Source organism: Nesoenas mayeri, assembly GCF_963082525.1.
Source record: "Nesoenas mayeri genome assembly, chromosome: 3".
NCBI classification, from domain to species: domain Eukaryota; kingdom Metazoa; phylum Chordata; class Aves; order Columbiformes; family Columbidae; genus Nesoenas; species Nesoenas mayeri.
This window is the reverse complement of record NC_137544.1, coordinates 87,776,726-87,800,187: the sequence shown is the minus strand read 5'-3', so window position 1 is coordinate 87,800,187 and position 23,462 is coordinate 87,776,726. Positions and strand designations below refer to the sequence as shown.

Genomic DNA, 23,462 nt, shown 5'->3' with positions numbered 1-23,462 from the left:
CACCTCTTGATTATAATTTCATTAATTTGAATAATAGATGCACTCTTCCCACAGCACGCTGGGTTATTAATCACCTGCTGGACTGGAGCCTGACTGAAAAATCAGGGCCCAGACAGGAATGTGTCCGCCCTTCAATAAACGGGGTTAATTAACAGCTCTCTGCCTTGGCACCATTGATGTCATTGGGAGGGAGCATGCTCCCGAGTCCAGCCACTATGTCTCCTTGAGCATGTGGCACAGCAGAGAGGTTAAGCTGCAAAATCTGGGATCTCCTTCTCTCAGTGGGGAAGAGGCTGAAACCCTGAACCCATGGGTGCCGGCGGGTGAGGGCTGGTCTGTGGTTTCACTGAGCAGGTCTCCGTCTCTGTCTTTGCTCTGAGGGCTCATATTTGCTGTCTGTGCTCAGAGTCAAGCTAGGTCGGAGGTATTTGCACGCACCTGTATTCCCCCCGCAGACAGGCTGCTCCATGCTGTCTTCACACCGGCATTGAAAGGTTGCTCCAGCAACACTGTCACTGTTGGTTCACACCAGGTTCTCCTGGACCTGCTGGTCTTGCTCAGCTGACAGAGCCCAGCTGTTAATGTGGGCTTGTTCCCTGCAGTTGTCCATTGTGGTCAGTCAGCCCCTTGCTCCCTAATTCCTGCATGTCTTCTCCTGGAGGCTTCGAAAGGGATCTTGTTCTTTGTGATTGCAATGAGGGGTGGCCCAAACCAGTGGGAGACTAGCAAGGGAAGAAGATGTGGAGGGAGGAGGCCTCTCTTGCTTTGTTTCTTTTAGGAATACAGCTATGTGTCATATTTCCAACTTATTTTCATGGGGAAAATAAAAGCCTGTCAGTTTTTGCTTGCTGTGGGAATAGAGCTCTGTTTTACAGCTCTCATGTGGTAGTTTGTCTGAAGATGGGGTGGCCTGGACATGCCAGGGAATCAATTCATTATAGATTTTTGGCTTTTACCATTTTAACTCTTTATTCATTTGTTCTACTTACAAATTGCCCAGAGCAAAAGATACAGTGACTCCCAAGACCTAAGAAAGCCGCAGAGTGCCATTTTTTATTCCTTGACTTCAGATGCCTTATATCTGCTGATTTTTCCCATCATAATCAATGTTGCTGCCCCTGCCTGCTCCCCATTATCCCCTTGTTGCACAAAGGGGCTGATAAATTTGTGCGAGGTGGATAGACTCTTTAATGCCATATGGTGATTTCCAGGGTGGGTGCTGCTGAGCTGAGAGCGAATAAATTATTTTAAAATTACACTGACTAGATAGACTCAGAGAATGAAAGAGAAAGAAATGAAAAATTGTTCTTTTTCTCTTGGCATGTGGAATATGTGGCTTGGTCTAGCAAACCCACAGTATATCTGTCTGCAAATTGAAATTCCGTACCTTGTATCTGCTCTCTACTCTGGAGTTTCTTTCAGGGCCTGTCATGATGTTCTGTAATCATTTTGGCTGCTCTTCTACCTATCAGGGCACTAGGGTGAAACTGAGACCTCTCCAGGAAAAATAAGAATGCCTAGTAATCGTAAAATTGTCTGGTTTTCATAATTCCTGCTATGCTGCTTACTAACTGATACACTACTTGGTCTTTTTCTTGACTGCCGCCCTGGCAGCACTCTGGCATCACTGACCTCATCCCTGCACATGCACGAACGAGCCCACCTTTGGGACATGCTCTGTTTCACCACCAGCTCTTGTGGCTCCATCTGCATTTCTAATGTGCGTTGGTTACTCCTTGGCTGGTTTGGCTTGCACAGAGTCTGTGAAACTGTGCCAGAAAGCTTTAGCTTGTTCAGATGGTGCCAGGCTCGATGCCCTTGGTGTGCTGGAAGCCTCTCGGAGTCGCCTGGGGAAGCAGCAGCCTGCCTGCTGGCAAAACAAGTTTCTTCAGCTCTCCTTCTTTAGCCCTGGATTGGAGGAGGGTGCCCCCTGTCAGGTACAGGGCTTCTCGCTAGGACTTCTGTCAGGTGAGAGACAGACCCTGGCCTCTTACCTCTACCACATATGCAATGATACAAAGGTAAAGATGGGGTGGCTACAACCGTGGGCTATATCTTGCTTCCCCTGTAGCCGTCTCTCCCTGATGCCTGCAGACACAGTTCCAACCCCTGGCTCACCTAGTGCCAGCCCAGTCCTGCTACGCCAGACGCCAGCCCTGCTGAGCCAGCCATAGCGCTTAGCAAGGGCATATCAGATTGCTCCTGTTGGCAGATGGTGCCAGCAAGAGGACATCTCCTAGCCCAAGCCTCTTCTAGCAGCTCCAGCTCCATCGTGGAGAAAACCAAAGCTCTGTCACCATGAGAAGAAGCCGTATAAAATCCTGACATTTATTTATTTTTTTAATAACCCTTTTATTACCTTTTTCCCACCCTCTACAGAACTTGAAAGCTGGTTTACTCTCACAATTTGACTATAAAATATCCATAGCCATCCAGGCAAATCTTCCCTGGGAGAGTTCCCAGACACTTATCGTTTATAATAGATATGACGAAAGAGAGAAACAGAATACAAATGGAGCGTTCGTAGCCATGGCATAAAATATTCAGTGACTAGCAGAGCAGGGTGATGTTGAATATCTCTCAGCTGATGAGAGAGGAGGGTGAAGGGGAGCTCCCTGGAGGCAATCCCCGTTCTTCTGGAGTTATTTGGTCATCGGTTTTCCTTCCTCTGCCCCCCTCCAGAGCACGCATTCACATTGCCCTGTGATCCTGCCAGCCCAAACACAAAAATCAGGGGGAGGGGAAGGGAAGGAAAGAAATCCCGTTTCCACCAGGCATTCAAGAATGAGGGTGTCTTGCTTGTGGCAGGCACCGATACATCAAACATGGAATTGCTTGCTTTCTCCAGGAGAGGAAGCTGGCCATGGCAGGCAAGTGACCAGTCACCAAGTTCAAAAAGCCTCTTTGTCGAGTTGTCTTGTTGAGTCAGCATTGCACTTGGGAGCAGATCCTCAGGTCCTTGCTTCAGCCATCAGACTCCTCTTCCTCTCTTCCCAGTGGCTGCCTGGGAGGGTGATGTTTGAGGGCACAGTGTCCCCAGCGGACTGCTCCCACCAGTGTCCCCTGCCACCTCTCTCTCACGTCTCGTAGCTCACTGGTAGACACGTTATGATCTGCATGGCCTCCTGCATGCTGCTGGATACTCTCACAGACCCTGCAGCAAGAGATGCCTTCATGGTCAGGAGGAAGGATGCCCCTGACGGCCTCCTGCTGAGTAGGAAACAGAGATCTGCAAGGCCTGCCAAACTGAATTGCTTCTTTACTTCTTCAGTTCAGATAATGCAGCCAGTGCAAAGGTGTGTCTGAGCGGTCATGGTGGATGATCACACATAGAAGCCAGTGTCAGCACAGATGCCATCTGGCTGCATCTTGTTTCTGACAAGTGACAGTAGTCAGAGCTCCCAGGTCACGCAGATTGATAGGTACTAGCTATGTCAATGTAAAAGCAATTTGAACCATGAAGATTTCCTTTTTGTAAGATTTAACATTGTGGCTCCCTCGTTCTTACCCAAACCTTGTTTATGAACACAGCACCCTGCTACTGCACACAGTTACACAGGTGGCAGCCTGCGGGTAGCTGCATTCTATTGGATATATAAAGTTTGCCTTACATACAAATGCATCATTTATGAAATCCGTGCCATTATCTCCAGTGCAATAACTCTGTACACAGTAGAGATTACATCACTGGATTGATTGAGGGGAGACTGATTTTCCTAATGAGTCTGATTCACTTCCCTCTAGGCTCTTGAAAACAAGTTGCAGTTAGAGTTAAGTGAACAGTTAGTAGTGAAAAAAGGTATTCAATTTTTTTAATACTTATTCTCTTCCCACTTACTCAGCTGGGTTCTTGGCTTTATTCATTCCTCCATCAATAGATTTGTATTCGACTAATGTTTTGTGCAAACATCCAGCAGCTTTCCAGAGGGCTATGTATGGACCCTTTGGATAGACTGTGGTCTCTTCTGGTAGTATCTGCTTGTTTTTTGGGGGGAGTTAGTCAAATACAGTGATCATGACCAAGGTTTATAAATACCTGACAATGTAACCACATATTTGTAAAGTGTCATTCAAGCTCTGTAGGTTCAATAAAGTGGCTCTGAACCAAAGACTGTTGAAGTTGTTGCTTTTCTAAAGACTTCAGTGGATTTTGGATTAGAGCCATAGATTTAAAGATTATTAAGACCAGATGGGACCAATATATCATCTAATCAAACTTCTGCATAACAAAGGGTAGAGAACTCCCTTCAGTTCTTCTTTCTGGAGCCCAGTAAATACTGGGTGTCTATGCCTTCACTGGATGTTTATTTACAAAGAATACCAACAGCATTCTTGACACAGTTTGTAGATGCAGGACTGAATCATCCCTAAGCCAAAGAGCTTGGCACGTAAAGCTGAAGAAGACATGGAGAGGAGGGAAAGACATTCCCATGTGGATTGGCTAGATGTCATTTTATTTCACTAATAACATGTCCTCAGGTTGATGCAGGTGTTCTGCTTAGTACCTTGAATCTGGGTGCACTGATCCCCGCCTTTCCTTGCCCCTCACTAAAAGTGCATCACTGAATCAAATTCTCGGGAGAGGTAGCTACTGAAAAGTCACCTTCAAAAGTCCTCTCTTTCTGTCTTACCAGTCGTGACCTGACCATATTCCTGCTGCAGAATCTGTTGGGAAAGTCGTCAGGGGCACAGATTGCTGTCACCATTTAATCTGCAGATGCCCTGAATCCCCACAGATCATCTTTTCTCCTGCTCACCTGATTTAAGTCACTGTTACTTGTCTGATGGGGAACTGCTGTGATCCCCCCTCCCTTCCTCCAGGCTCTCAGTAAAGCATCTTTCCATTCAGACTGGGCTTACAGCAGCAGCCTTGCACAAAGTTGAGTAGCTGTACAGATATACTGCAACCTGATCGTCTCCCAAGACATCAGGTGTTACATCAATAATTCAGACTCTGAAATAGCTAGATACAAAACTTAACAGACACTTAAGAGGAAACGGGATCTCTCAGTGCATATCCAGCTACTTCTTTAAGCACTCCCAGGTCACTCTTCTGTTCTCTCCATGGACCAGTAACTATTTGAAGAGTGCCATAATTGTACGAGTGGAGAATGAAGTTGGTCATCCTGAGTGCACATCTGGAGAGTGCCCTGGGTGCTCTGACAGGAGCTGGGGGCCAGAGTGCACAACTATCTTGTGCAACCATCCCAGTCTGCTCTTGAAATTCAACAAGATGTGATTTGTAAAGTGCATTGAAATGCTTCCCAGAAAATAAAAAAATGCTCAACAAGTGTAAAAGTCATCACCATTACTTCCAGGAGTGACTGCCTCTCCCGAAGAGAGCTCTGCAGGGGTGACAGGCATCCCAGCACTTGAACAGAAGGAGTTTGCAGATCCAGATTGGGAGTCTCACTGTCTCAGACAGTCTCCTGGAAGTTTTCTTGGTGAGAGTACAGCCAGGCATGAAATGGGAAAGGAGTCTCTGACTCTTTGAGGCATCCTGCCTCAAAGCTGGGAACACAGCCCATTCTAAGAGTCTTCCTGCAGCAGACCACTTCCAAAGCCTGAAACTTTCACCTCTCATGTCTCCTTGGGTCAGGCAGAGGAGGAGGCCAGAAAATAAGTTTTGAGTGGTGTCTTCAGTTCAACAGGAAAGACATGGGATCTCAGCTGCTCATTCCTGCTGTCTTGCTGGCTTCAGCATCGTGCTGAAACAGCCCATCTGCTCCAAGCCCCGCAGCCATGCAGCTGCCCTGTGCTTGGCTTCCAGGACTGAGACCACAGACTGGGTGATTATGTGGAAACAGGTTGTTAATAGGGATAGAGAAGAGACAGGCAAAGTCTTCCTCAGCATAAGTACATCTGTTTCTGTAGGGTTTTTGTCAGGAACCCTCCCACACACACCACTTATATTTTGGGGGCTCTGTGAGGCTCCCTCCTCTCTGGCTGAGGTTTCTGCAAAGCCTGCCCACAGAATGGAGGCAGGCAGGGTCCCTCTGTCTGGCTGTTGTGCTCTTTTAAACCTGGCAGTGTCTATGAAGCAGACTTCTGTTTCAGCTCATCCAAGAGAGCTGAGCACAGTGCGTGCTCTCAGACTGAGAGCTGAGCAAATGAATCGCGCAAAGGACCCAGCTGTCTCTGGTGGAAAAGATGAAAGGGTCCGTTATCAAAGCTGGGAGTAGAGGGAGCATTCGCCTGAAGGCATCTGGGCATGTCACGAAACAGAGGGTGAACAAGGAGCAAGCAGGCCTTACAGCAACTGTGGTTCACTCCACATCTTGAGTCTGCAAAATTGTTGGGAAAAGCTGCCTACACATGGTCTTCTTGCTGTGTTCCTTGTACTCGCATTTTCCCCCAGGCTGACCTTTCTTCCCTAAGGTAATACCCAGCACTTCTGCGGACCACCAGGTACAGCAACAGTAAGGGGGAAGGAGCTCTTTGGCTGCTTTCAGACAGCTTGGTCCCAGAAAACATCAGTGGGGAAGAAAGATGGGCTGCTGCAGCTCCCTCAGCTGAGGCACAGAGCAAGTGTAAGGATCTTTTCCCTGGGCTGGTCAGCACTGCCTATGGAGGCTCTTCTACACAGCTGCTTCACTAGGGTAGGTCTCAAGCCTTGTAATGGGAAATCATAGTCTGGCATCTATGTTCTGTAGAGCCTTAGGACTATAATCCAGACCGTCCATTCTGGGGTTTAGGATTAATTTAGATGCTCTAATCTACTGCACTCACCTCGAGGAGAGTGGTGAGTGATACAAGCTGCTAGATGAGGAGAGGTTGGCGTGTCTGACAAAGACCAGCACTGGCTGTCTTCCTACTGAGGACAAACAGGAGTCTGACCCCACCAGATCACCCTCTGGGCCTCGTTTGGAGCCCTGTCTGGACATACCAAGCCCCTGTGCAGCTGGTGTTGCTGGCAGCTGAAGCTTCCCCATCACATGCCCCATAAAGGCTAATGCACATGCCCCACATGCCCACCAAAACTGGTGCAGAAATAATCCCACAGTTGCTCATTAAATTATGGGCAAGATGATGCCTTGTTTGGGAGGATCAGGGTCACAATAAAGGCAGCAGGGCTGGGCTGTTTTGCTGCCCACAGAAGCTGCCTGCGTTGCACTGGGGGAGTGAGGGCTTTGCAGGTGCAGCTCCGCTGGCATGTCCCATCCTGCTCTCCAGAAGTTGCACAGAGAAATGAAGGCAGTGGTGTCCATTCCAGTGCTGAGCACCTGAGGCTCCCCCTGCGCTGCCTGCGGCTGAGGCAGAGGCTGCACTGGGATCCTATACAGCCGTGGCCTTGATGAGTGATCAGCTCAGAACTTACCCCTGAATCACCCTTTCCCCTTGCTCTGCTGAAATCATGGTTCCTTGTGCTACTACAGACAGCTTTCCCTGACAAGGTACTTTGTACCTTTAGTACATCTTCTCCCCCAACAGAATTTCACTAAAGAGTTGTTTGGGTTTTGTTTTTGTTTTTCTGTTAAACAGATGAAAACAAGGATCTGACTTTTTAGCTTATCTATTCAAGCTCAGCAAGGAATGCAACACTGCTGTCTGGGAAGGGTCTGTTTCTGCCTGCTCTTCATTTAGGGAGATCATATTGTTGCAGGCTTGCTTGGGGAGCTCCCAAAAGGCAAGGACAAACTCTCTGGCTACAGAGGTAGAGGCAATGGCTTTGGAAAGGTAGTAACTCCTTTCTTAGGGCTGAGTGGGTAAGAAAGGAGCTGCACAACTGCATTTAGACCAGGATATATCTCATCCTGCTCTGTGACTTCAGGCAGGCTACATCTTGTGTGTTTTTGGGGGGATTCCTTGCTAGGAGCGAAAGGCCAAGTCCTAGATAAGGGGTGGTACAGATTATTCTCAATCTCTAGAGATGGAATTCTGCTCAAAATATCCAGGAGAACGCTTTCCACATCTACATCCTCTCCTTATGTGGGAACGTCTCTAAGGGTGCACAATCTTAGCCTTTACAAGGATCTCTGAATAAAAACAAGCTGTTGAGGCAGGTCTGGAGTATAAAACAACAGGAGATATTTCCAACAAATTTATGTTTTTTTCTTGTAATGCAGATTCCTCCCTTTTGGGAGTGGTGGTATTTCCTGAAGACTGAGAAAACCCATGAGAAAGAATCTCGGTGTAAAGAGGTGTATGGACAGACAGATGTTGTAAATTATCACATATACTGGTTGTGGAGGGAGTCACACAAGGACCCTGGAGCATTAGCATGAATTATCGTGACACAGAGAACACAAAGCAAATGGGAGCTTCTCTGCATCCAGACAATGCTTCCTGACAGTGTGCTGCATGTGCCAGCACAGAAAGCGGGTGCAGCAAAGCCGGATGAACCCCAGGAGGGATCCCCATCTCATGACAGAGCATCACCATGCAGGAATGGGGCTTGACAGCACATTAGGGACTGCTGGAGGGCAAAGAGACCAGCAAGGCAGCTCAAGCACCATCCTGCTCAGTAAGCAAGCGGGAAACACACAGCAAGGTCCTTCCCATCATTGATCCTGAGATTACTGGGTGCTTCCCAGTGCTGTTGGTGTGAGTCAGTGACCACCTCTCTGGGAAAGTGTTTGTGTCCCTGAGCTGAGTCTGTGAAGAGCAAGCTCTGGAGAGGCTGTCTGGTCCCCATGGACCGAATGCATGCTCCACCCACTGGGCCTGGCAAGGGAGGGGGACATGTGCTGGAACGCAGGTGTTTGGAGACTCGCTCAGCTCTTGATGCTGTTTGTCTTCTGCTTTGCTGGGCTGTAAACAAGCACACATCCAGCTGGGAGAGCATTAGGCACCATCCTGCCTGCTTGCCTCCCTCTGCCTTCAGAGGGCAGGAGGTCTCCAGGAGGTGTGGGGAAACTGAGGACACTATTAGGCTGAGTGTCTAGGATGAAGACAAGCAGGACCATGGCTTGGCAGGTGACGGGCAGAGGGAAGCCTGATCCCATGGCTGGACCTGCTGTGAGATGCCATGACACCTCCTGCACTGGCCACGGGCAGGTGCTGAGCAGCACAGTAGTGGGTGAGCTGGCAGACGGGAGCAGAGCTGCTGCCCACAGTGGCATTCAGGGGCTGACAAAACACAGCTGGGCTGTGGGCTGAGAGTCACACACCCTGTCTGTCCTGGGAGGAAGGACATAGTCTGTCCACATCATTCCCTGCAAAGTGTTTAAGTACGGGAAAGGGATTTGATTAAGCAAGATGGTATAATGAATTGGATGTGAAATTAGAGAAAAGCCTGAGGACTCCTTAGTCTTGTCTTTTAAATGCCAGACTCTGTACCCTCCCTCTACTCTGTTCTGGCTGCATATGGGGTGGGCCTTTGTTCTTCTGAGATAGCATAAATTTGATGTTATGGAGCATGGAGATTTGTTTCTCCCTGTTTTGAATTCCTTAAACCACATCCTGTTGTCCATGCATAGAAAGCCTGTTACTGGTCACAAACAACCTCTGAGGGAATTTTCCATGAAAGGGGTGACAGGATTTTGTTCCATACACACAGCATCAAAGATGGAAGTCTTGTATCATTCATCTTTCTGTGCCAACACTTTCTCTAATTAGGCTGTGGATGAAATGAGCAAAGGATCTCAAGCATAGCTCCATTGCAAGTCTGCTCCCACCACATCACCATCTGCTCTCTATGTACACAGACAGGTGGGAATATGCTGGAGAGAACGAGTTGTAGCTGTAGTTTGCCTGCCTTCCTCCCATTAGCACTCACATTCCTCATCGCAAGGCAGACATGACCATAGTGTTGCATTTACCCCTCTGCCCGCATGCCCCAGGTCCCCCTGCCCAGCATGTCCCCACCAGGGGTGCAGCCACGTGTCCACTTTGGCCCTTTACAGCGCAGTGTTGTTGCTTCTCTGATGATCCGTTCCCTCCATCCCCAAAATTCATGTGCATGACAGATAGATCAGATAGTGATGGATCATAGATCAATCTGTGCAACTGGCTTTGCCTTGTCAGGGGATATTGCTTCAAGCCCATCCGCATTTGACGATGGTTTAAGAGTTCAGGGGTGGAAATGTGTTTGTTTCTTTGATTTTTTAAATCCACAGTAAAATCCAAAGAAAATTCTCTATAGCCAGATATAAGTAATTTTCACAGGTTTGCTGTAGGGGAAACGTTGCCAATCAAAATTTACCATTTTGCTGTTTGTATTTCTAGAAGGTCCCAGCCACAGCAGGGAACTGGAAGCTTTGATTCCCCTGATCACTTTCAGTATAGGCTCCCCGTCCTAACGAGTGTCCCATAGCAATTAGCTGGCCCGTGGTGCAGCACTCAACATGCTCAGTGCCTCTCTAAAGCAGATGGGGATGCCTCGTTAGCAGAGGTGGGATAACAGTGCTTTCCAAACTCTAACCAAGATTCCGTTTTTTCACTATTGATGAACTCTCTGAACTTTCCCACTTTGAAGTCACCGAAGTGGTGGCTGCAGGAAGGGGTCTGTGAAGTGACCCTGTGACTGGACACAGGACACCCTGAACACCAAGCTGAGATGACTTAAAGACATGTAGAGACAAAGTTCTATGTAAACAGGAGTGGAAAGCAGCCGAGAGGCTTTAATTGTCTTACTCTGTTTATGTTAATGTAGGAGGCATCATAAGAGGCTGTGAAAGAGTAAATACATCCTATCATGGCATGAAAACAACTTACATTCCTAGAAATAATGAGTCAGTACAAGCTGACATTATTTCTCTATCTGTGCTACAATTATTTTCCACCCTCTTCTCTCAGAGCAGCAGCTTGTCCCCACAGCACTGTAACTGAGAACAGCAGCCTGACACTGGCTGCTGTTCATTAACATACATTTAAAAGAGAAAGGGAGAGAAACCTGTGTTTGTTGCAGGGATTATGAACAGTAATAGGTTCTTTCTGAGGACTGTCATTTCACTCCTGGGATTTGCTTGCACTAAGCTTTGGGCTTTTAGTTTGTGGTCAGTGGTATTAACATTAAACCACACTTAAGGAAGCACTCGGAGCCCCTTTTGGAGGGTTGAGAGCTCTTTTCTCCCTGGCTTGGTTTTAGCCCTCATGTTGTGTCTGCAAGTGACTCTGCCAGGCTATACAAGATCTGAGTCCTATCAGCACTGTGTATCTCTTTTCATTCACTGGTCATCTCTTGCCATGAATCAGTTTCTTATTATTTCAATCTGTCTTGGCTGCAGTTGCAATGCCATGGGGATTTCCACAGAGGCTTTCAGCCCTGGATTCCCAGTGGGGTGCCAAAACTAAAACAGGGCTACAGCCAGGGTATCTTATGGATTATTATGCAGCATTACTCTCCATTCACTTCCTAGCCCTCTGGCTGCCTGCCTTCCATCCAAGCCATGTAAAATGAGCTGCGGCTCAGCCCTTCCCCATCACCCCACATTAACCCCCCCCCAGCTGCCCCAGAGAGCTCTTGAGGAAACCTCTACCTTCCCTGCCATCCCCCATGGACTGTGCCTGTGGCCTTGCCCTTACAGACCCTTCCTCCCTCCCAGTGCAGTCTGCTCTGGCTCTTCTGGATCTACACTGCTGTTCAATGCGACAGTGAAGTCACCATCCCATGGAAACTGAGAGGAGACCTTTTCTTGTTGTGAGAAGGTAACATTTAAAGGCATCCCTTGGGCTACTCTATCTGTCAGCCCAGCTGGTGCTCTTTTGTGTGAGTGCCACTCTTTTGAAATGCCAGCTCTAGTCTTAAAAGCAGCCAGCAGAAGGTACGGCTCACTCTCCCTGTAATTGATTCCTCATCACTCGTCACTGGCCTTTATCTTCCCCTTTGATTGGGAAGAAGGAACAATAGAGATTACAAGACAAATGTGAAGATTGCCTTGTATGGGGAGAAGTAACAATGGGATTGCTGGTGTCCTGGGACTTCCCTTGTGTTTGTCCGTCTCTGGTCAGCTGGAGAGATTTAGCAGCAGATAGATGGCCTGTCTTTGTGTGTGCCTCACCAGCAGGTGACCTTGGGAAATGCCAGACACATCTGATGGGGTATATGGGGAAGGGGTAACAATGACAGAAATAAGTAACAAAAGTAGACAGCTGTATTTGGACTCTGATACACAAAACTAGGCATATTGTAGTATAAAACCAAGCAAAAAGGGTTTCTGCAACAGCTGGGACTGGAGGACATCCCAGATGGGCCTTCACATCTCCACCAATGGAGGCATGGGGGTTGGAGAGCAAGTTCCACTTTGGTTCTTCTTCAGTTTGTGGCCGCTGGAAAGGCAGAAGAGCTCAGGCTTTTCTGTTCCCTAGTGTTTTTTTGCTCAGGTCTTGTAAAACGTTTGTTATGTATCTGGACCCCCTCTAAATGAATATTATCCTCCTTGAGTATCATCATCATATCATGTCAGCAGGTAAAAGCAGTTTGCTAAGGAGCATGTGGGAAGTCAGTTCACAGCTGTGAATCGGCTTCTCACACCCCACACATATGTGTATCTTGCATTGGCCACCTCCTGCAAAATGGGATTTGAATAAATAGTCTATGCTTTAGGAGAGCACCTTACAAGCATCACGTGGCTCATTTGGTCTGAGCTCATGTGACACACTGAAAGCTATACAGGGATGAGATATCAGGCATGAGATGGGTATTGCTACAGTGTGTGGAGGTGGATATATGCAGATGTGAATTTACCAGAGGTCAGGAGCTACAGATGTCAATGTCAACATAGGCTTCACCTCCCTTTTTAGCCTGAGACTTAAGCTATGGATTTTCATGACTATGAATGGGATCTTGCAACAACATTTGGTTTTACGGCAGTGGGCTGAACCCTTGGAAAACACAAAGTCCTGCAGCGCTTGTTCCATTGCACAGTTGGCTTTTGGGGCCAGACTGAAAAATGGAGATAAAACAGCTCTGAGCAGTCCAGGATGACAAAGTTTCATGGCTCTGCCTGGAGCTCAGATCTGAAGGTTCATTTCCAAGTACCCTCCATCACAGGCTACAATGCCCTTAAACATGACTGTCAGCCTGTGGCAGACTGACACGTGGTAGAATGGAATAAAGGAGAAGACTTGCAAAATCATGAACATCTGCAACACTATAGACCCAGTTCAGCTGGGGTGGCGGCTTCATCCATGTTCAGTTTGAAGTCCCGGTGTCTCTGCCATGCTTCCCAGAAGCCCATTCCCAATGACAGCATTACTGGGAGAGGGAGGTGTTGTGGTTCTTTCTCAGCCTCAGGGAGGCTCTGTAACTTAGCCAGGATTGCAGGTAGGTCTGTAAGATCTGACCCTCTTCACACCTCTGACTGATTTTTTAGACAGTCATGGGCATGCTGTTAATTTGTTTTGACCTTCAGTGTTCCATGTGTACAGAGGGGTGGTGAAACACTGCATGTTGTGGGCAGATAAGGGAGCATCCTTTCCAATTGCAAACCATTTGAAGAATGCCTGCTCATATTCAGTATTGTTCTGTTAGGGAATTTGGGAGCCAAAAGGTTAAAACTCTTTTCCTGATGCTGCAAGGACATGGAGCTGCCAGCCAGGATGTGCTCAGGTTTGCTTTGGGTGTAGGCCAGGCATTCACAGCCAGTGCTTTGGGGGCACTAATTTGCATTCCAGATGCTTCCCTGGATCTTCTTCTATCTCGCCTTCACTTTTTCCTAGGGCATCAAAGTTCATTTGCTGCCTAATTTGTCCCAGTACTGGCTACTCAGCCAGGCTCTTGCATGGCAGATCCTAGCTACAAGTCCCCAGATGAGGGTGGAATAGAAAACGGTTGTTTTTAATCTTTGCTTGCTAGCAGTTTCCTGTTAATTCTTCAGACACTCTCAAGCCCTTACCTCACCAGCTCTGGTGTCTGTAATTAGCTGCTCTGAACATGCTCCTGTTGACATTGATCTGTGGGGTTTTGTAGGTCCTGCATGGGCCATCAGTTTGGCCAAGGGCCTCCATGAGGACTAGGTATCCTTCTTAGAGAGACTTCCCCTCCTAGGAAGCTCCTGAGGGTGGGGAGGACACCCAGAAACCAGCGGCTCAATGCTGGTTTTGCCATAGACTACTATAGTGCCTTCTCCTTGGCATCATGTTTCCAGGAGGGAGATCCCATTTGCTTACCCTCATGGCCCCAGGGTCATGCAGTGCCAGCTGGTCTCAAGAGAGAGAGAGAAACAAGTTGTTCCACTCCTCTTCCTGGGTCGTGGTGTGCATCCCAAACTGGGTATCATTGAGGAAGGGAATTGGATATGCTCTCCCTGTCCAGTCTGGCCTTCATCTAGTTTTCTCAGCCAGCCTTAGTGCTAGTGCTTCTGAGTATTTCCAGGCAATAACATGCCCCTCTTTTCTCAGTTCACTAAATTATGCACATATTTCATTCTTTTAACCTTTTCTTGTAAGTCAGCCGCTCAGAATCTAAACATTTTATCATCTTTATTATGCATCTCTGAACTCCCTGTGAAGTATCTCTTGCTTTCTGCCAGACAGTCGCTTCATGGGGGTACTTCCAGGTCCCTGTCCTTTATACAGTGCTCCCAAGGCTGATGTGCCAAGAATGAAGAATTTCAGGGGATTATGTAGGAGGGAGGTTATATAGGAAAGTCTCTTTCCCTGTCTCTTCCCGTGACCTCTCACTGCTACTTCTCAGAAGGGTGTACCCAGGCGGGAATGCAGCATGCCAAGCACAGACACACTATGGATGTGTAAGTGAGAGTTGTTGTTGAGTCTCTACTCTCAGGTGTAATATGTCTGTGTATGGAGACCAGAAACACTGATGAGCAGCAGCGTGACTAGAGTTGTGATTGTTTTTTTGGTTCATCAGCTGAATTAAAAAAAAAAAAAGGAGAGAGAATGTGAATCAGGTCAGCCCTGAGTGAATGTTTAAAAAATATTTTTTCACAAACACAAACAAAAAGGAAAAATGTCAGCTGAGGGGGTTACTAAAAAGATGCTGCAGGAAGACCAACAGAAATGGTTTCATTTGTAACAGAGATGGTTTCATTTGTGAGTGGAGAGTAGGGGGCTGTGACACTGTTTTCAAAGTGAGAACAGGAAATGCTTTGAGATTTTTTGGCTTTGGTTGTGGTTTAATGACAGAGAAAACCTTTTGGGAATGGCTTTGTTTGAAAGAACCTGAAGTCAGTGTTGATTCACAGGGTCTTTGTGCCCCTCTGAAAACGTGGGGCTGGGACAATACAGGCAGTGTGGTACAGGCGTTGCCACCCAGCACTGGCAGAGAACAGCTGCTCGCTCCAAGGGTGCTTCCAGGGCAAGCGGCAACTGAGGACACAGGTCATATTTCTGCAGCTGATGGCCAGGACTATGGCAAGGAGAGGGCTGGAAGCTGCATAGCAAATGTCAGGTGTTCAGGGTGAATGGGCAAACTTGTCCTGGGCTCCCCAGTTCAAGCAGGATGTAAAGAATCTGGTCAGGGTCCAACAGAGGGGCACCAAGATGGTCAAGAGCCTGGAGCAGAAGTCCTGGGGAAGAGAGGCTGAGGGAGCTAGATGGACTTGCTCAGTCTGGCAAAGAGGAGGCTGCTATCAGTTCATGCCCCCCAGCTGTTTGAAGGGCACTTTCAAAGATAACAGAGCCATAATCTTATTAGACAATATAATAGGGAACAACAGCCACAACTGGTAGTGCTGGAGGTTCATATTGGACATTACAAAAAGTTTATTTCCTCAGAGGATTTCAAGATGTGGTGAAGCCACCTCATGTAGAGCTTGAGACAGCTTCAAGCAGGAGGTTGGGTAGGATGCCTCTGAAGGTCCCTTGCAGCTAGCATTTCTGCCACCCCCTTCTTGTGCCACCCCAGCCATGTCACAGACTGCTTCTATCCTCTCTGTCTTCATCTGAGTCTGTGTCCAACCATGGATAGCCCAGATGGATAAAACATTGTCAGCACCACTTGCCCGTCAACCCAGGAGAAAGCTGATTCCCTCCAGAGCTGACCACTGGGGCTCTGCAGGCTGTCCCTGGGCTGGCTGGGACATACAGCTGAGCCCCAGAGCTGCACCAGAGGCCAACCCAGCAGGCAGGGCTGGCTGTCTGCCCCAGCACGCCAGCGCCTGCTTTCTCTCTTACAGGCTCCTTGAACCTGCTGGTTCGTGTGCGGAACAAGCGAGCCATTGACACGCAGGTGTGGTCGCTCAGTGGGAACCGGGGAAACATGTGGCAGCAAGCACACGTGCCCATCAACCCCCCCGGACCCTTCCAGGTAAGTCAAGTCTACAGCCAAGGAGCTGCCTGCTGCCTGTCCTGTCCGTGTGCCTTGGGCTGTAGGAGACATCTCAGCAGACATCTGCCTCCGTGGCACAGGGGCTGGTCAGGCACGGGGAACTCTCCACACCCAGGGTCACTGGGGCAAAGCGAGAGCTTGGTGGATGCACAGAAATAAATTCCACTTCACTCTGAAGCCATCCAACATTGGTATGTGCAAGCATCAGCGTGGCACTATAAATTTTCTGATTAATGCTGATGTGGAAACTGCTTGTCAAAGAGCCCCTTCTGGTACCAGAGCTATGTGACAGGTCTCTTGGTGCTGAGCAGCTGGGGGATGTTGCTGTGTTGGTGTAAACTGACTTTGAGGGCTGGAGGTTTCTTCCAGCATGTGCTGTAAGAGCTCACCCCCACTGGGGTCTGGTTTAGGAGCGTAGGACATCCTGTGAGTATGAAGTGGGTACTCTGTATCTGCTCATCTAGAATTTTATGTGTATCTGGGAAGTAGGATGCTTCATTACTGGATGTTTTACTACTGATGCTTTTGCCCAATATGCTGCCTTACTGTTGTAGGGTTTGTGAGAGCTGGGTCTGTGCAGGCTGGTAAGTTGTGGCACTGTGACAAAATGCCCAGCATGATTTTGGGTACTTTAAAATAATAAATAAGACTTTAATTACTCTTGCAAGCACTGTTCAGTATCAGTTTGTTTGTTAGTGTAGCACACTTAATAAAGCAGAGCTCTACGTGCTCATTTATTGCTCTACAGATGCTGAGCACACAGGGGTTGGTCTGCTAAGTGGTGGGTTCTGGTTCTCCAGATCCAATGAGTACTGGAGAAATGGAGGAATCCTTCACTGGGGACCTGCTCAGATCTGGTCGGTGCCCTGCTCACCTCTTCAAAGCCCCACGGCGCAGGAAGGGAGCGCGTCCTCCGCAGCTGCAGCCTCATGCTGGGCTCCATCCTGTTCTCTGTTTGCAGATCATCTTCGAAGGTGTCCGGGGCACGAGCTATGAAGGGGACATTGCCATCGATGACGTCACTCTGAAAAAGGGGGATTGTCCGAGGAAGCCACTGGGACCAAATAAGGGTGAGAGTGTGTGTGCCTCAGAGGAAAACGAGTCAGTGGGAGTGCATACACAAATGCACATGCTATAGGGATGCACTTGTTGAGGAAGAGTCTCTTTCAGCAATTTGTTTAACTCCAAAGGTGAAGAGGGAAACAAAACCTCAAAATAGTCAGAACACCCTAAAACTTTCAAAATTTCAGGTGCAGTTAAAGGTCCATTTCAGCCTATGATGGCCCAGCTATAATCAGAACACAAGTAGAACCTTTTGTTTGACTCAAGTTGAATCTTCTGCGGAAGAAAGGAGGGTTGGATTGCAAAAGTAACTAAGATTCAACCTTTTCTCTTGAGTTGGAAAATTAATTTTGGGAAGCCTTGAGAATGTCCAGAGAAGGCTAGAAAGTTCTTCCAATAGATCTGGGAGGTGCTTCATGGTTCGAGGTGGGAGGAGAGGCTGAGACACTGATGTGCACTGGCTTGTTTGATGAGGTCTGGATCCATCCCATCACTAATTATTTTTCTCTCTTCTTGGCTGGCAGCGGTTGCTCTTCCAGGAAGCGGTGTCCCGGCCCTGCACAGCCCTCGTCTCTGTGGCCCATTGACTTTCTTCCTTTACGTGCTGCTCAGATGATGGCAAACGAGCACTCCTGTCTTCAGACCGAGACATTCCTGCTCCTTCTTACTCAGCCACCTCTGCTCCTCTTCCTCCCCTCCTCACTGGCACACCAAAGTGTCCATATGTTACCAAAGACTGACAGGCATGACCACGCAAAGGGATCTGGTTCAGAACTGGAGCACTCCTTGAGAAAGTCATAATGTCTAGAACATAAATTAAAAATAAAGACAAAATTTTTTTAAAAGCACGTGCACGAGAGAGTGAGGGAGGAAGGAAGGAAGGAAGGAAGGAAGGAAACAGAAACACACAAAAAAGGAATGCAAGACAAAAAATAGGAATGAAGAAATGTGAAGAGCAAGTGAAAGAGGAGAAAACCACCCCCATGTTTCCTTGGGAATGTCGGACAGGGCTTCCTCAGGGAAGTGGGAACTTGTTTTAAACAAAGAAACAAAAATATATTAAAGCACAAATTTCTACCAGAACAGTTACCTTCTTTACTGCAGAGCCCACAGCTTAGTGGATGATTTACCGCAGTACTCCCCTGTCTCCCCATGCTTTCCCGCTGGCTGGGGCTGCTCCGCTCTGGCTGCAGCTCCCCGCAGTAACACCGGCCTCGACCGTGGGGCAGCAGCCACTCCATGCGCCAGTGGCCGGAGCACCATGCCTCGCGCCGCATGTGCTTCAGTGTCTCCATCCATCCGCACCTTCCAGGTTCTCATGTATTTAATTGCCCGCTGTGTGTTTTGCTTTGGCCTTTCCCCGCCGCTCTGTGCTTCTCACACGCCAGCCTGAAGAAGATGGAGCAGGAATGGACCCATCACCTGGACCACGCTGAGTGGTGGAGAAGTCCCGGCTGGATCCATTTGCAGCGTTGGCCTCTGAGCGCCTCTTTCTCTCTCTCAGCACTCTTGCTGGGTGGAGAAACTATGAGAGCAGGTCTGAGCTGCAGACAGAAAAGTGTCTCTGTGGTGCTGAGGGATGGGGCAGGGTCGGATGGGATGGGAAGGGGGGAGCACTTGCACATTGGCTTCCCCCTGTGAATGCTGGGATGACAGTCACCTCAATCCTAAGCCCAGGATTGCTTCTCTGCCTCTCTTCTGTTACCTATTTATTTTACTCTTTTATTCCATTGCTTAACTTCCCCTAATTCAAGCTTTTTCGATTATGGAAGAGTCAGGAATTTCACCCTTCTTCAGCCAAGCAGTAGGTCCCATGCTCATGACCAGCCCCAGGCCAGCACTTCAGGCAGCTCCAATGTTGTACTCTCACCTTCTGAGGCCTTTCAGCATGTGAAGTGCATTAGCAGCAGAGTGGGTGAAGTGCAGCAACAGCATCACTGCTCAGGGGAGAGGTGGCTGAACTTTGGCAGCCTCGCAGGCACTCGGCTTCCATTGCCAAAGCAGTGGGCAGGGGAGCTGAAAGGTGGAACAGGCAAGAAAGTGCTTCAAGAAGGATGGAGGCACAAAGCTTGACCCAAAAGAGGGACTGGTGCTGAACTATGGCCCTGTTTGCCACTGAAGAACAGGGGAATGAACAGGTATGGGGGAAATTCACCTTTTTCCTGCTGGCATGATGAATTTCCTGCAGCAGGTCTGGCCTGACCTCCTCAGTGTGGAGACACATGCTGATCCAGGTGAGCCCCCAGAAGATGGGTCTGCCCTGTGCCGGCCAAGTGAGAGCTGTGATTGCCTTATTACAACTGGCAGCAGCTCTGGGCATGACTTACCTTCCTGCACAGGACAGAGTTAGCCCCACAGGACTGTGGAGTGGGGTTTACTAGCCCACATTCTGGCAGCTCAGTTAAGCGGGATTCTTCCCCCTAAGGGACACCCCATCTGAACTCCGTATCTAGGGCACCACAGATGTATGATGAGCTCTCTCACCAGACTCCACAGTACCCACAGCTCCTTCCCCATTTCTGATCTATATATGAGCTTCTCTAAGACAATTTTGTTTGTCTACAATCACCTGAATGTATTAGTTGTCTCCTGCATTGCTCAGCTTCCAGCAACAGCTGGTACCTCTTTTCCTCCACTGATGGAGAATGCTTTTATTTAACTCCCAAGAGATCCAGTTTGAAGTCTTGAAACCCAACTCTCTCTAGCTCCTGCAAGGCCATTCATCTGCACTAATGCTGGTCATTACTGGAGAGGACATCAGCTCTGAGGGACCAGGGGACCTCATCAGAATGTGAGAGGGGATGGTATGGGTCTCCCTCGTTCCTGTTGCTTTTCTCCACTTCTAAAAATGGGGACTCTGTCTTTTCTGTCTCCACTCCTCCCTCCAGAGCCCAAGCCTTGACCACACCACATATTTGACCAGGAGACCTGTGGCTGTCTCTCAGGGCCAGGCAGTATTGTGGGATGCTGTGAATGCTGACAGCAATTCTGCTTCTCGCTGTCCGTTGCCATTTTCCTGGGCATCCAATGCCACCATCATCTTTTAGCTAAGCTCTTTCACTCTGATGCTTTTCATTTCCTCCATGCTTGTTGGAGGCCAGAAGTTCTCACCCCACTCCTGATAAGAGCCCGCTTTCATTCCTAGGAGAGAGACAATATTTTCCAGGGGCCCTTGAATGCATGATGATGGCTCCTGATCTCAGCAGCAAAACATCTGTGTTACACTGCTGGTTCCATATGGCTTCTCCTGGGCAGAAGTTGAAGACAGGAGCGTTTCCACTTCAGTAAGAGATAGCCCAGGGCAACTATCTCACCTCCTAGGCTCTGAGCCAGAGAGAGTTGTGGCCTTGCTTCCACGGGTTACTTAGCCAAGGGTTGCACAAATGTGTTTTGCTGATGCTTGGTGGCCAGTAGGGGTGCCATGGGGTTGGAGAAGTGCAGCCTAAAGGATCAGAAGCACAGACAAAGCCTTTACTAGGAGGCAAGTGCCAGTGAAGGAGCACCACGTTTTTAGAAAGGGACACCTTCAGGGGGAGAGTCTGTGTCCTGCTGCCAGCTCCTGCGAGGGAGGATGTCAGTGCCTCACCAAGACAACCTATGGCACAGGGGACAAGAAGCCTGTTGGTGACAGTGAGACCAGGGCAGAGCAAATGGATTGCCCCAGCCAGAGGTGAAGCCTTCTCTTGATCTCAGGCATGGGCCCATCAGCTTCAGTAAAAGTCTCAGGGAGCCCCTTTCCACTTAGACCTCTGCTCCTTTACCTCCAGCTAGAAAGCAGCTGGTGGTGAGTTTGGGGGAAAGTCATTAACCCAAGTGCCTCAGCTTGTCAGAAGTACCATGGATGGAAGGAAGGACCTCATTTCCCTGGCAGATGCGCTGAGAGGGTGTAGCAGAGGAAAGAGGCACTTCAGCAGCAACAATGAGAAGCTGTGCAACGGTGGAGGGGCGGGGGGAAGGCCGTCCCCCTCCTCTCTGAGAGCAATGGTATTTGTGTTTTACTACCCCAGCCCCATGCTTGAGGGGGCAATTCTCCTTGCAGTGGTAATGCATCCCAGGTGAGATATAAAGCCATGCTCCTTACCCCTTGCAATTAAACATCGCCTCACTCTTTTCACAGTGTTCTCGCTAAATTACAGTCCTTAAACTTAATTACAGACTGTCTTCTTAAATATCTGTTCCAGTCCCAACTGGGTACGTTATGTTTCTCTTCCCGATGTTTTATTTTGCTCTATGCCTATCAAGTAGCTGCTTTATTCCACTCCAGAAGTGGCTGCATTTCAGCGATGGTGGAGATTATTCCTGTACATAGTATGAAAGTCCTTGCAGAAGAAAAGTGCAATATAAATTTAAGAGACTGCTTTTATTTACAAGGAGACCTCTGCTTGGTAGTTGTAGAAATACATTATGAAGAATGCTGTGTGGGTGTTAGCCAATATATACTCAATTTCTTTTTTTTCAGGATATAAAACAGAGAATATGTGAATGTGCAGGCTCCTGGGTATAAGTTGTAGATATTAGAAGTAGTGAATGCTACTGTGTACTTACAAGTGAGGCTTACAAAGAAACTTCCATTTGAAACCTCTTTTTGTAGTTCATTGTATTCTGAAAAATATACTTTTTTATTATAATTTTCCACAGTTCTGTGCAAGTCCCAATAACCGGTCATCAACAGGACTTTAATCCATGGCTTTTAACAATATGAACATCAGTTCCTACCACTTGCTCTGAAAAGCAACTCCTGGCTGGTAATAGGAATAGACTATTTTTCTTCCACGTAGATCAGCCACTGGAAAACAATGGAGCTAATATGTTTTATTTGACGTGGAGTTAAGTAATTTGGAATGCCTGAGCGCAACTCTTCTCAGCCGTATGGGAGTGAAAAAAATGCTTCATCTATATGAAAAACTTTGCGTAGTGCACAAACAGTTTGGAAACTCGTGAAGTGTTGTGACTGGCACGCATGCAGAGCTGCCCCAGCAGAGCTGGGCAGCGTGCTGCCTGAAGAGCAGCTCTAGCAACAGCCATGTGGAGCCCTCCTTCTGGGAAGTAGTTTTATTATGGAAGGAAATAGGGCGGCAAACAGGGAAAAAGTAGGGAGGGGGTTCAGATGTTTAGGCTGGTAAATTTCTTGCAAGAATAATTTATGAATGTGTGAATGAGTGTAGTAAATGTGTTACAAATTGTATTCTATTCCCTAATGCCACTCAAAGTAAGGAAATTTAATTTCTTTCTATATGAAATCCTGTGGGTGCACTACTCCAGAACGACACGGAAATGCTGCAGTACCAAAGGGAGAGCGAGTCTGGATTCTTCCTCCTCAGCCCATCCCGGTCACTCTGTAACCAGGAAAAGCACCCTGCTTTTGGGTTGGTGTCCTGCACTTCTCAGCCTGAGACGGACAGTCACCAGGAGCAGCCAGCGGCGCTGGTGGCAGAAGCATCCATCCTCCATCCCACCATCACTGCCCTCAGCTCTGTCTCCAGCATAAAGTGGTCCCTGTGTGAGAGGCTGGTGGGAGCAACCCCTGCTCCCCCCAGCTCTCAGCGAGGCTGAGGCTGGGAGTTTTACCTGTGGGAATAGCCAGAGGGTCCTTCATGCTGCCCTGAGGGACCCCAGCTGCCTCAGGCAGTGACAGATAATGGAACTAAGGCATTTTCCTTCCTAGATGTGGTCAATGGTGTCATCTCACCCCATTCAAAGAGACAAACTTTTGCTTTCAAGCAGAGAGCTCAGGGAGTTGTTCCTTCAGGGTGTTGCTGTTTCAGTCCCCTTAGTCTGTCACAGCCATGCAGATATCCATCTTTCCCTGGAAGTTCTGCAGCATCCCTTTGTCTCCTGGGTGCCTTTGGATGGCCCAGCAACAGCATGAAGGGACACATCGCTGCTGGCTCTGAGCTTTAAGTTGGGTGCATTGGGACCCTGCTTTTTTTGATGGGGACAAAAAGTTGCATTATGAGTGTCTCCTGTGCAAAACGAAGGTCCTCTCACACTCCTGGCTTTGGCAGAGACCAGTTTTGCACCCTTGCCCTTTCTCCACTGAACTACCCCGGGTGTCTTGACTTTTCCAGGCTGCCCTCAAAGCAGGTGCACCCCTATTTGCAGGGACACCAAGCATACAGCAGCAGGACCCTGTGCAGGCTGCAGGGGAAGCCAGGTGTTGTTGCTGCCATTTGTATTCACTTTGGCCCTACTGTTAACTGCTCATCCCGCTCAGCCTGTGTAAGGTGTT

The 23,462-nt window shown here is 48.4% G+C and overlaps 1 protein-coding gene across 2 annotated transcripts in view; it reads left to right on the top strand.

The window, feature by feature from the left end:
• The window catches only part of MDGA1 (MAM domain containing glycosylphosphatidylinositol anchor 1), a gene marked incomplete at its 3' end in the record, with an annotated part of 143,411 nt that extends 125,562 nt beyond the window's left edge, over positions 1-17,849 (top strand). For both annotated transcript variants that reach the window (XM_080341625.1, XM_080341626.1), the window contains 3 exons: positions 16,020-16,150; positions 17,133-17,241; positions 17,758-17,849. In XM_080341625.1, coding sequence (XP_080197751.1) covers positions 16,020-16,150; positions 17,133-17,241; positions 17,758-17,849 — 332 coding nt within the window. The remainder of the gene's footprint in view (positions 1-16,019; positions 16,151-17,132; positions 17,242-17,757) is intronic.
• Positions 17,850-23,462: the final 5,613 nt, after the last annotated feature.